Source organism: Lates calcarifer, linkage group LG2, assembly GCF_001640805.2.
Source record: "Lates calcarifer isolate ASB-BC8 linkage group LG2, TLL_Latcal_v3, whole genome shotgun sequence".
NCBI classification, from domain to species: domain Eukaryota; kingdom Metazoa; phylum Chordata; class Actinopteri; family Centropomidae; genus Lates; species Lates calcarifer.
In genome coordinates this window covers 25,976,887-25,989,969 of record NC_066834.1, presented here as the reverse complement: position 1 = coordinate 25,989,969, position 13,083 = coordinate 25,976,887, and the positions used below count along the sequence as shown (strand labels likewise).

At 38.0% G+C, this 13,083-nt stretch overlaps 1 protein-coding gene across 2 annotated transcripts; it reads right to left on the bottom strand.

Annotated features, from left to right (window-relative positions):
• Positions 1–91: 91 nt before the first annotated feature.
• On the bottom strand, positions 92–13,063 carry LOC108877008 (nuclear receptor-binding protein). 2 transcript variants are annotated; one of them, XM_018666904.2, is made up of 18 exons: positions 12,897–13,063; positions 12,156–12,538; positions 11,610–11,732; positions 9,772–9,873; positions 9,530–9,619; positions 9,349–9,389; positions 9,170–9,264; positions 8,652–8,735; positions 8,260–8,318; positions 8,066–8,164; positions 7,814–7,946; positions 6,998–7,085; positions 6,795–6,845; positions 6,196–6,331; positions 5,929–5,982; positions 5,699–5,762; positions 2,883–2,938; positions 92–2,423 (listed from the first exon to the last, which is right to left on the bottom strand). In XM_018666904.2, exons 2-18 carry the CDS (start codon positions 12,369–12,371, stop codon positions 2,364–2,366), a joined length of 1,551 nt encoding a protein of 516 aa, XP_018522420.1. In that variant the 5' UTR covers positions 12,372–12,538; positions 12,897–13,063; the 3' UTR covers positions 92–2,363. The 2 variants fall into 2 exon arrangements, with proteins under 2 accessions (XP_018522420.1, XP_018522421.1); XM_018666905.2 differs by having other exon boundaries at positions 8,260–8,315.
• Positions 13,064–13,083: the final 20 nt, after the last annotated feature.

Genomic DNA, 13,083 nt, shown 5'->3' with positions numbered 1-13,083 from the left:
TTGTGAAACTATTCCCACAAGACCGTCACAAAGCCTGAAAAACAAAACAAAACAAAACAGTGCAGTAATTCTTGTTAAAAGAACAAAGTCAAACACTTGACACATTTATTTGAAAGACCACTCATACTATGCAGTTTTTGTCAGGATACACATTTCAGAAAAGACACACACATTTACCAACATTCATGTCATATACAAAATATAACCATATATAACCAAAACCTCACATCCTGGAGTAACAGGCTCAAGCTGCCCATCCCGTACTATTATTTAATAGCCAGTTTCAACACCACCAGAAACTATAAAGAGCTATAAAGACAGAGTCAGTACAAAGCTGCTCTGGCGATCACATTGGTTGGTTTTTACCACTCCTCTATACAAGAAGTGATGTGTGTACATTCTACTGGCTAACTTATGAACATATCTTTGGAATATACAATCTTACCAGTTCACAAATAGACATACATAGAGAGGAGAATAAAGTAAACAATGCGTAAAGATGGACAACACACGTTGCGTACAGAAAATAGCAGATTGGAGCATGACAGTTGCCTGAATAAGATTAAAAAATACTTCAGAAATACATGAGTTGAGATCATTGGATTAATCTGATCTCACTAGTGAGGTGTCCAATCTAACATTATAATAACCAGCATCAGAGGATAGCTCCGTCTGAAAGCTCATACAGTAGTCTTAAATTAAGCTGGCAGATTGATTCTAAGACACTCTCTGTATAATTTAAATAAAATACCAGAACAGGGGAAGTTATTGTATGCAATAATATCTACAAACATATTGAGAATGTTCTACTCTGTTTGCATTCTTACTGCCTCTTTAAGACTGAACTGTGTGAGCTTTCAGACACAGTAGTACCAGGAGTCCACAGAGGTCTGAGCCAAACTGTCACAAAAAGGCCGTAGGCAACTCCCTGATCTCAATACAAGTCTAAACAAGACCTGTAAGATGTAAAATGTTGTGTTCAAGTTTAGGAGCCTCGGCACTCTGTGAAGGATAATATGAATCCACAAGGTCCCACTTATCGAATGGACTTCTATCAAATGAAAACAAAAGCAACAGAGATGAGAAGTTTTATATTGACTCAGACTCTTGATGGTGTGGTCTCCATGTGAAACAACAGTAAACAAAAGGGAAATTAGTAAAGAAAAACACATGATATACAGTATCTGTAACATAAATAAACATGAAACTCTCACACAGACGTATCAGGACAAGGCGAGGTCCTCTCTCTACAGCATATGGCAGCCGAGTTCACTATACAAGTCCCACATGAATTTATCTTTAAGGCAGAGTAACATGTGTGAACCCGACAAGCAGCAAATGGTAAAACAATTCATAAAATAATAAAAACAAACAGAGACAAGAGAACTTTAAGGCATGTGCGTAGGCCCATAGTAAGGCAAACAGTAGAGCGAAATATAAAAACATACACACAAACGGAAATTCAGTAACACTGAGTTCACAGTACCTCACAGTAACTATCTTCCAGAAAGAACTGGCAAGATGCCTGGCCACATTGTGATATGCAGTAATGCACATACATTTTGTTTTGTGTGAAAGGTTTTAAAAAATATTAACCATGGTTATTTATCCATTAAATAATTAACTAAGATGGTTCCATCTTTGCGATCCAGTTTTCAAACTATTCTATATATTTAACATGACAGGTGATAGTTTGGTCACAAAGGTCAAAGACCTGGGAATGTTCTGTCATATGAGGTGAATTTAAAAAAGGAGCCAACTGAGAGGGGGAACCATGCGAAATGAGAATGGTTGAAAGGAATGGGTTGGCTTAATCTGTAACATTTTCTTTGGGTAGAAATGTATCCCTCCATCTCTAGGGAAGTTATACTTTTGCTGGTTGAGAAAAGTGAGTTCATAGATGAGGTACAACTGGAGAGAAAGCCTGATGATCTCATCTGAGAACACAAACAGGCCAGGCATTTCATAATGTAAACAGGTCATAGTTGAAATACAACAGTGTGTTTGAGAAAACCTAGGTTTCATTGTACAGGTGCAAGTAATCTAGTCAGTGCTGTTGTGTCTCTTGCAGCATTAATGAGGTTTATCTTTTAATTAAACTTAACAGCCAACCTAAAATGTGAAATCACTCTATGTGGCTTCTTTGGAGTAAAACTGGCTTTATATTAAAAGTTTTGTGTGCGGTTAGGAAGTTATAATCCCTGATTCCAAGGAGAAAACCCACATTTTTGGTCACATTGCCACCTACAGCTTGGTATAAAAGATAGGAAAAAAAAAAAACAAACGAACACAAAATACAGTCACTGTGTATAACAGGATTGAGAGAGTGTACTTAGACAGAGACATGGTTGAGGAAACTCTTGCTACTGAAGAGCTTGGCTGAAGGTTTCTTCTAGTAGACAGGCTATTTTGTTTTGGTCCAACTGTGGAGAGAACACAAAAATTTTCAATAATTCAGGACATTACAAAAATAAACTGACCTGCTCGATAGTGGAGTAATATGCCAACATTATAGTTCAGACATTTGCAAAAAGTCAATAAAACAGATAAGTCATTCAACAGTTTTATCTATGAAATCCATTAAGAGGATGCAGTCATTATGAAGAAAATCTACATATACTCTCACCCACAGAGAGATGAAGTGATGAGAGTGGATGTGTGTGCATGCCTATTGTACATAACAGTTAATGTGTAAAGGGCTCTCTGAGGGGAAAGTGCCTGTGAGTTGGATGGTATGTAGGACCATCAGGGGTATTCACACCTTTTAAAATCATCTGCATTTTGCAGAAAAAGCATACTCACCTACAGTCTCACACGCATACACACACATAAACACAGACACAGTCAGTGTAAATCTCTCTTTTAACACACCAAACACCCACCTCACTGATTAAGCCCAGCTGCACCAACTCTTCAGCCAATACTTGAACCTTCTCATCTGAAACACACACCAGCACAATTAGTAACAGAAATTCATAGACATGCACATAACATCATCTTCACATCAACTCCACCAGTCACTCACTATCTCCTTTGGAGTTATGCAAATACTATAACACACGCACACCTGCAGCTGAATAAAGGTCAGTCTTAGGGTAAATACCACATTCAGAAAAAATATGGTCCAGATGCTGCTTTTAAATCCAAACCCTGCTTTACAGACATTTAAACCCACCAAACAGTAACTACTGCTGTTGCTCTTTGCATCTGAGAGAGTTTTTTTTTGTTTGCTAATGCCACTGTTATATTCCTCTGGACATCCAGAAAAGCAGCCATTAAGTGACGTCCAATACAGTTGAAAAAGGACAAAGCAAAGAGTGGGACTCATCTGGCAGGAAAATGAAAAAGCCAACATGTTTCAACCTGCGTGGTCTTCATTAGGGCATGATATGTTCAAACATGTTAGCTTTTTGAATATTCTTTAGCTTTGCTATTAAAGGCTTAATGGTTTAAAGGACAGATCCTTGTCCTTTCCTCTGCTTTAGAATGTCCATAACTTTCTTTCAGAGCTTGTATTTTTATACTTTCTCAATGTTATTATAGGCCTTGTGTTTGTCCCTAAACAATTTACTCCCACGTACCCCTACATCAAAGGATTATCCATTTTTAACTGTTTAACCTAAAAAAGTGCGGTGAATTTGAGGTAAAGATTTCAATGTCAATAATTCATGCTGCAGTAGACCTTTTTGTTATATAAACAAGTGAACTCTCTATATATAAAGTATATAGTATATATTAGACTTAGTGTAGTTAGGTTAGGTTGCTCAACATGTGCAAACATAACGAATGCTGAATACTACTAGATTAAAACTTCAGGAAAATACATTCAGAACAAATGCGCTCAGCATATCTAATATAAGCTGTTCTGCAACTTCTGATGTCTACTTTATTCTGAAAACTTGAATAATAATACACATGCAAAACCTTTTCAATCCCTGACCTGTTGGACACTAGCAAGCAGAGGAGTTCTAAGGGTCTGCTGATTTTAAATAACATAGCTGTCAATTAAGAACTTAACAAGGAATGTGGCTTGAACAAAACAAACAAGTGGAGGAAATGGAACGTTCAACAACTAACAACAATGATGTTAACAAAAGAAAAACACCAGCAGTACACAGCTATATGACGAGGGGATTGATACTATAGCTGAGAGACAAGCTTCCTGGTTGATTTGCATCTTGTGGTCTGACATAAAATCATACCACCAAAAAAGTTACTATTTAGTTTTCACAGTAAAGCTTAAGAAATGCCACCTAAAGGGTCAACTAGGTGACATTTTAGTGGCTCGGTTAGGGAGTGACCCTACACAGTGTGACTTTGGACTTTGGTGTATTGATAAGGAAAGCATAAGAATAAACATACTCTGATATCAGTAGAAGGGACTGTATACAAAGAAGACAAGGTGTGTCTACAAGACCGACTAGTGTGTGTGGGTGTGCATGGATGTGAAGTTACATTATGTGTACTGATGTTAATATCTAAAAGAAGAAACATAGAGTGAGAAACAGGAAGAGAGACAGAGCAGAAGAGATGAAGTCCAGTGAAAGTGTGTAAGTGTGTGAGAGTGTGTATGTGAATGAGAGACAGGGGGATGAAAGCCTGGGAAGAGATGGTCAGATCATGACACAGGAGGTGACAGCTGTCAGCTGCAGCCTTTCACAGGCCTGACATTCCCCACACGCCTGCAACATTATACATGCCTATCATACCTGTGTGTCCATGTGCACAGTGGATCATACTGCCTACATTATCTGGACCAGTGCAACAGTTGTGTTGTATGTTATTTTCTCATTTGCCTTCGGTCCTCTCTGTGGCATAGCAGTGAGCAGGTTTTAAAAGCCACTATGGCCACTAAGAAACAATTAAAACATGCAAGCCAAATAATCTGTCCAAAATAGAGATGAAAGGTTTTCATGACACATAAGCGGCAGTCAGTCTCCCTGCCTAAAATAGTCATGCATACTGCATATTGTGACGCAATCTGAATTTCAAGCTCACTCTGGAATCTCACTCTCACTTTCACACGCCTCAGTCCACACATACAGAGGTACTATATTTTAAAATCTGAGAGTGCACTTGGCTATACAGTAGTTCATACAGACATAACCTTATCAGTTATCAGCACTTCTAGTTAAAAGTCATTCTATCATTAACTCTAAACCCAAGCTGCAAAACTAAATCATCCAGATGGACAATATGACAACACTTCATAAAATCCTCTCATTTCAGAAGTTAATGTTTTCACATGGATGAAAAACAACATGCACAAATACATATCCCCAAACATGTGTCATTCCCTCACCCATCCCATAATGCAAATACAGAATGCTTTCTGGTATTACTTCTTAACGCACATGTAGAGGTGCTTGTATCTGGGACTGGAAAAGTGGTGTTATTATATCTTATGTTCACTCAGTCTCACCTGCACAGGACACGTCATCAATGACATCAAATAATCATCATTGAAATTTTCAAATTTCAAAGGTTTTTCCTTGTTATTTGAAAACATTTTTGTTTAAGGGCCAAATAGTGTGCTTAAATTTACCTCCCAGTTCACTTTTGATGTGATGAAACTAGACTGTGAACTCTGTTGAACTTGGGTGGAAATTTCCAAACATAGGGACACCATAACAAATGTTTACTAAGTAAGTATGTGCCAGTGTGTGAAACAGAATTTATGATATAGAGTTGATCTTACGAGGTAACATGTCACAGCTTAGATGTCTATTCAGTTTATCCTCAAGTTTCAGCAGTAATGTCAGCTAAAAGGAGAGAAACAGAGAAAAATATTTTTTAATCTTTGGTTTGGCTAGGAAATAAGTATTTGATATGAAATCATGTTGTTGGTCAACGAGAGTAAGTTAAATATTGCATTCTGAATTTATCAAGCAATAAATTATGAACTTGTAAATGTTATTACAGACTCACATGAAACTTTGCACCCTCCTCAACAGGTTCAACGTTACACTGCATATGAATGACCTGCAGGAGAAGTATGGAAAATCTAAACATGAATGGTTTGTTACCAGTGTTGATACAATTTCAGAATGATACTTTTCACAAATGTGCAATATATATCTTGATTCAGTAACTAATCATGAAAACTAAGAAACATTAGTATCAAAATGATTATCAAATGTCACCATTGTGACTGTATCTTTTTGGGTAATATGCAGTATAGTCTGTCGTACGCACCCGTCGTGTTTCGAGCTCCGCAGGTTCAGGGGTGGGGGATTTGACCAAGGGGATGACAACAGGAGATTGTACAGTTTCCTGTTGAGGCTGCTGTGAACAGGGCAGTCCGAATGCTGTCATTGGATAAATACCGTTCCTGACCCAGGAGGGGGTGGAAAGACAAAGAGAGGGAGAAACCATGGAATATAGAAAACAAAAGTGAGAGGTGAGAGCAGTGGGAAAGGGGATGGGAGTCATTACAAATTATAAATAGTTTGAGGATGGGGAAATTAAGGAAGTGGTGGAAAGCGAAAACTGAATATTAATCAGACAAAATCTGCAGTGTTTAACTAAAGTATAAATAACAAATATTGTAACATTTTACATTAAGAGTCTTTGTCTTAAAATCCCACAAGTCTAAATATCCAGGATGCATGCATTACTATAGCAATGTACCATGTCTACAAAGAATATTTGATAAAGGGAGTTACACAGATAGTCACATGGTCCACTACTGCCCCTTTGTGGCCAGATGTAATTGTAGCTATTGAGCATAGTGCACACATTAACAACTGAGCTTGGTCAAACCGCACAGTACATCATGCTGATCTTCTTCTCACCTCACATCCTCCAGGAATTTATCAAGCTCCAAAGCAGGAAACTGCAAAAGCCTGCAGAAAAAAAGAATCACACTTGATTACAGTTTGAGGTATCAGACCACTGAATGTGTGATAGTAAGATGAATCACTATGTCATTTCGGATAGATTAGATGATGCTATGTATAGGTCTACTGCCGCATAGTCACTGGTCTCTGGCCCTTACTTGAGCTGAACATCCTTTGTCTCAGCGATGACCAGGTTGGGGTCCAGGTTCTTTGTTATCTCCTCGAGGGCATTTTCGGGAATCATATCTGGATATTACAAATCATTCAAGAATGACTGAATAAGACTGAGTTTTTGGATAAATCATAATGGTATATTCTAACTCAGTGGCCAGTTTATCATGTAACCCAGCACCCAGTTATGTTAACACATAACAATGAAGGAAAAAATAACCATTTAGGGGCTGAGACATTCCACAACAATCTGAAGAACACAGTGTCATTACATTATGAGGTTGTTATGGTGGACATATGCTGATTAAGGACTTTATTGGGAATGCTTATTCATGTAGTCATCCAATCAGAAAATCATGTGGCACCAGTGCAATGCATAAAGTCATAGAGATAAAGGAGCTTTAGTTAATGTTCACATCAGACATCAGAGTGGGAAAAACATGTGATCTCAGTGACTTTCACTGTGACATGACTGTATAAGTGAGGTGTTCCTAATAAAGTGCTGGGTGAGTGTAGGGCATCAACATTCATATGGAGTCGTCTTTTTGTCCACACAATTACTCTAAGATGAACTCCTAAGAAAAATACTTAATACTTAAAAGAAAAAGAAAGTGTGTACTGCAGAAGAGGAGGTGCTGGCAACTGCAAGAGGAAGATGCGGTCAGAAAAAGAAACTCTGATCAGCCACAACACTAAAACCAAATACCAGTTTTAATGTTGTGGTGGGCAAAGTCATTCCGAATATGACGCACAACAAAACAGGTTACTTAAAATTTCTTTATGTGTGCGTGTTAAGGACTCACGTTGGTGGCTGACGATACAATGCGCAGCCAGCAGTTTTAACAATGGTACTTCAAACAGAGCCTGGTTAAACAGCAGCTCTCGGGCTGTAGGCCTTGTGCTGGGATCACAATCAAGGCACTTCTGGATTAACTCCTACAAAAACAAACAACTGGGTCACACTTTTCAAAGAAAAACAAGAAAGACTTTTCAGACTAACTTGGTACAATCGTGATACTCATGAACAAACACATCCTTCTCTCTCTTTAACTTACCCTCTGCAGTGGGTCCTCCAGTAACTGTATGGCACTGTTAATGGCCTCCTGAGAAACGTAAGAGGACTCTCCATTCCCCTGGATCTCTAAGAGCGCCATCTACAACAGAGTAACAAGACAGCAACAAGGACATTGAAATATTGCTTGAGAGAGGGCTCAGATCGCTTCATCATGTACTATGGGGGCCATCTCACCTCTAAGGCACACATGCCAAATGAATAGATGTCTACAGCTGTAGTGACATCATCAACTGCTACAATGACAGAAAGAACAAAAAGAAAAAAAATATTACAGATATCAGATGATAGCTTAGTCCTTATTTAAAACTTTGACATTGTTATAAAAATAAAAGTTCCACTACAACAACACAGCAGCTGAGTGAATAATGGAGATATTCTGAAGCAGATGCATGATGTGTAAGTTACTGAAAATCATTTGGTATTAACATATGGTAGTGGTGTGGCAACATTTTCTATTCTGTTATGATATAATTGTGTGAAATACCAGTTTTACCATGGAGGTCAGGAAACTGTTGATATCAGTAACAACAGGAATAATTAAGAAATCCCATTTTGGTCATGTCTACCTCCATACTCTGGAGCAAAGAAGTGCATGTTCTTCTGTTCCTCATGACAAGTCTTCACATGGTTATTAATGGTGTCTGGAGCAACTGCAGATGAGACATGGGACAATACACAGGATATGAATAAGTAGAATGGCGAACAGTGAGAGAAATGAGTATGAAGCAGGAAGTAAAACAGAGACCAATGAAGAATACACACAACAGTGGTTTTCTAAACCACATTACACACCATCTTTGTTTACATCTTATATAAGGTACAGGGTTCTTTTATTACAAAACCTGAGCAATGTTGCAACCATTTTTGTCACTGGGAAGTCTTGACTGTTCAGTTAAAGTGCTGAATGAGACTGAGACTGAGACTTTTATACATACAACACTGTTACTGTTGGATCATGGAAATTTACTGTTCAATTATGTAAAATTTCCAGTCTTTAAATGCATAATTCAGTATCATTTGACTCCATCAACAGTGCTCCAGCTCTACTACCACACAGAAGGAAGAAACTGCTGCAATTCTATACCTGATCCGATCTTGATGAGCCCGTTGTGCTGAATGAAGATGGTGTCACAGGTCAAGTTGCCATGGATGATGGGAGGGTCACATGAGTGGAGATAACTGTTCAATAAAAATAATATGTGTGCATTTTACTGTGAGGTTACATATTGAATTGAAGATAGTGTCTGAAAAAGAGAGACTAACCTGAGAGCAGACAGGATCTGTGTGCACCATCTCTTCCAAGCCTGTAGGAACATATATCTTATCAGAGCACCTTCGAGCTGGTTGTTTTACCAGACTATTAATACTGCGCTGCAGTCCAGAAAAAAATATTTCATATGCCCTTATTCTGTTTAAAATGCATTTACATTTAGTCAGTTATTACCTTTTCATTCATGCTTTTGTGATTCTTCTTTGTCTTCTTCAAAAACTGCTTCAAGCTTCCTGATGACATATATTCAGTGATAAAAATGACCTAAGACAGAGGAATAAATTAGGGGACAGTAGACATTACATAGATTAAACAAAAGAATTTTGATTTCATTTTATAATGTTTGACAATAGTTATATATGGTTGCAGATGACAGGGTGAGGATTCAATGACATCTCACAAGGCCTGAGACTCACCCTGGCCCGGTTATCCATTGTGTCTGCCCAGTACTTGTGAAACTTGACAATATTTGCATGTTCCAAATGGATTAGGTTATCAAACACAGCCTTCACTTTCTCCTAAATACAAGCAAAAAATATGTTTAAGTATAGCACAATTATATTAACTCAAAAAAATATTTTTGCACTGATGCTTCTGTACCTGTCTAATGGATAAAACAGTCTGAAATAACTATCTATATGAATGATATTAAAAATCACAATTTTCTCTACAGTAGAAAGCTACAATAGAAAACCTGTGATGTAAAACTCTAGTGATGTCAAGTGATATGACTGTGAGCTACAGCAGAACACTAGTGATGACACTGACGTTTAGCTGAACTCTAGTGGTGTGATTGTGAGCTGGAGTAGAACACTAGTTTTATCATAACTCTAGTGATAAAACTATGAGCGCTACAACAGAACACTAGTGATGTCATTGTGAGCTACATAACAGTAATATTTTTATAACTCAAGTGATGACACTGTGAGCTAGAACACTAGTGATGTCACTGTGAGCTGGAGTAGAACACTAGTTTTGTGATAACTCAAGTGACAACACTGTGAGCTAGAGTAGAACACTAGTATTAATCACTGTGAGCTAGAGTAGGACACTTTGAGCCCTACAGAAGAACACTTGTCTAGTCATAGTGAGCTACATTGTAACACTTAGGTTGTCATAAGTCAAGTGATGACACTTGAGCTAGAGTAGAACACTAGTGATGTCATTGTGAGCTACATTATAACACTAATGTTGTCATAACGCAAGTGATGACACTGTGAGCTAGAATAGAACTGTAGTAATGTCACTGTGAGCTGGAGTAGAACACAAGTTTTGTCATAACTACTGATAACACTATGAGCCCTACAGAAGAACACTAGTGATGTCATAGTCAGCTACATTATAACACTAATGTTATTGTGACAAGTGTTGACACTGAGCTGGGGTAGAACACTAGTGATGTCATTGAAAACCACAGTAGACATCCAGTGCTGTCACCATGAACTAGTGTAGAACTCTAGAGATGTAATGTAATTCAGAGTTACAGAAGAATTCCAGTGGTGTCGCTGAGAATATAGTAAATGACTAATATGTCACAGTGAGCTACAGTAAAGCACTCTTAATGTCATTGTGAGCTATGGTAGAAATATGGTGATCTCATCTGAGTTACAGTAGATCCTCAGTGATATCATCTCAAAGTTATGTTACTAAGATAAGTTTTGTTGATAGGCTAGCTTTTTAAAATATTTTGCTAAAAAAGAAGAAATGTTTTCTTTTGAAGTACCATTACATATTAACTATATATATATATATATATATATATATATATATATATATATATATATATATATATATATATATATATATATATATAATTAATCTATACGGAAGTGGAGCAGGTAAATTTTACGAGCATTGCTTGACACTGGTTTTTCCACATTGCATCCTGTGCTACGCCATTCTCACCACAATCACTACCACTAGTTTTTGTGTACTAGTCTAAAGTAAATAGTTTTATTCAATTCATCTTTATATCTTTTTACATGTGCATTGACAATGGAGGCATATATCTATTAAAGTAAGCCAACTATGGTCTTTGCCCACCACCCTTTTTTTACATTTTCAGGTAAAATATTGACCACACGTTAAATGAGCTGACAGCGAAAAAGGATGTTTTGTTTAGGGCCCCAAAAATTATCCAATTAACTGAACAAGACAAGACTACATAACAATCAGTGCATAATCAACTAAGCAACTGTCTATAACTTAAAAGTTTTTTTTTGTTTTAGTCCTGCAGTGTAACTCTGGACCTCACCTCCAGCTGTTTGAAGTTCTTCCTCTCTGAGATCATGACTTGATTCCAAACTACCTCCACCCCCTCCTCTGTGTCCATAGCCAAGTACGCAGCATCTATCCCAGGGACATTACGCTGATTCACCTACATTTTGAGGGAGCAGAAAAATGACTTATGAGATCATATATTTTAATTGTGAAATGAAATACAAGACTAAAACAATAAGCTGTTGAAAAATACTTGAGCATTTAAGCAAAGACCAAATTGTGAGAAGCACAATTTACTAAAATCCGTACTAAAGCCCATACTAAAATCTCAATAAGATAACACACAGGATAGTTTGAATGCAGTGTTGCCTTGATGTTATACTGCATAAATATGATTGATTGTTGTAGTGTCACTTAAATGTAAAGCAGCCTTTAATAGTAAGAAGAAGAACTATGTTTCATGACACTGGTATATGGATGTATGAAAATGTGTAACTTAATGACAGTTTGAACAGTTAATACTTTGGCCATGAATTTCATGTAATACCATTAAAGCACAGCTTCCTGCTCATCTCCTTACCTCCTCTCTACGTTTCTGCCAACGACCACAGGGACTCTCTTCCAGGATCTCTGACTCGTCTTCGCTTTCATCCTCATCCTCTGTTCCTGTGGGGGCAGAAGACTGTGCGGAGGCCACAGGCAGAGATGCTCCACCTTGTACCTGTTGAGTGCTGGACATGTGTTCTGCTGTGGCCTCTGCAGCTGGAGCTTCTTTCCCATCTGTCTCTGACATCATGACACACCTTGTATGCAGGCTTTCCTTCTCTTGGCTACTGTTTCTGAGCTGCAACAAGTGACAGGAAACCTCTGTCTTGCTTTTCCCTCCTCTCTGTTAGAACTGGTCATACACCCATCTTCTTCTGTGGCCTGGCTTTCAACAAGGTAGAGCTCAAGGAAGGAGGACTGTAAACAAATGACAGGTTAAGGAAGAGGGAGACTTAGAGAGCTACTGCTACCTTTGGCAACAACGTAACAAGTATTTTCTTTTCTAACGTTAAGTCGTACTTTCCCACATATATTAGTTAACTACTGACTCTGGGGCAGACAGTCCCTCCTATTACCGCACACTAAAACTGCAGCCAGTCAAACTAACTAGCTACTCTAACTAACTTAGCTGGTAAGGCTGTTGCTAATGTTCAACGTTAGCTTAGAAGTTCAGCCTACCACTCCTTTGCTAACTTTCCCTCGGCTAACAAGCTAATGAAAGGTAAATAAATAAATACCTCACATAAAGTTAAGTTGCAATGTATGAAAATCTTACCGCGGCACAGGAAACTACCACCAAATAAACAGCCCTGGCTTACATACTGATGAAAGGCCGTAAAATGAGACGCTTTCAGTTAAAACTGCTAGTTCGTCATAAAATTTGTTGAAGGGTTTTCAAGTCCCTTTCTCCTGGCAGAAGTGGGAGGGGCGGGGCAGCACTTGGGGAGCGTGTGTTTGCGCGG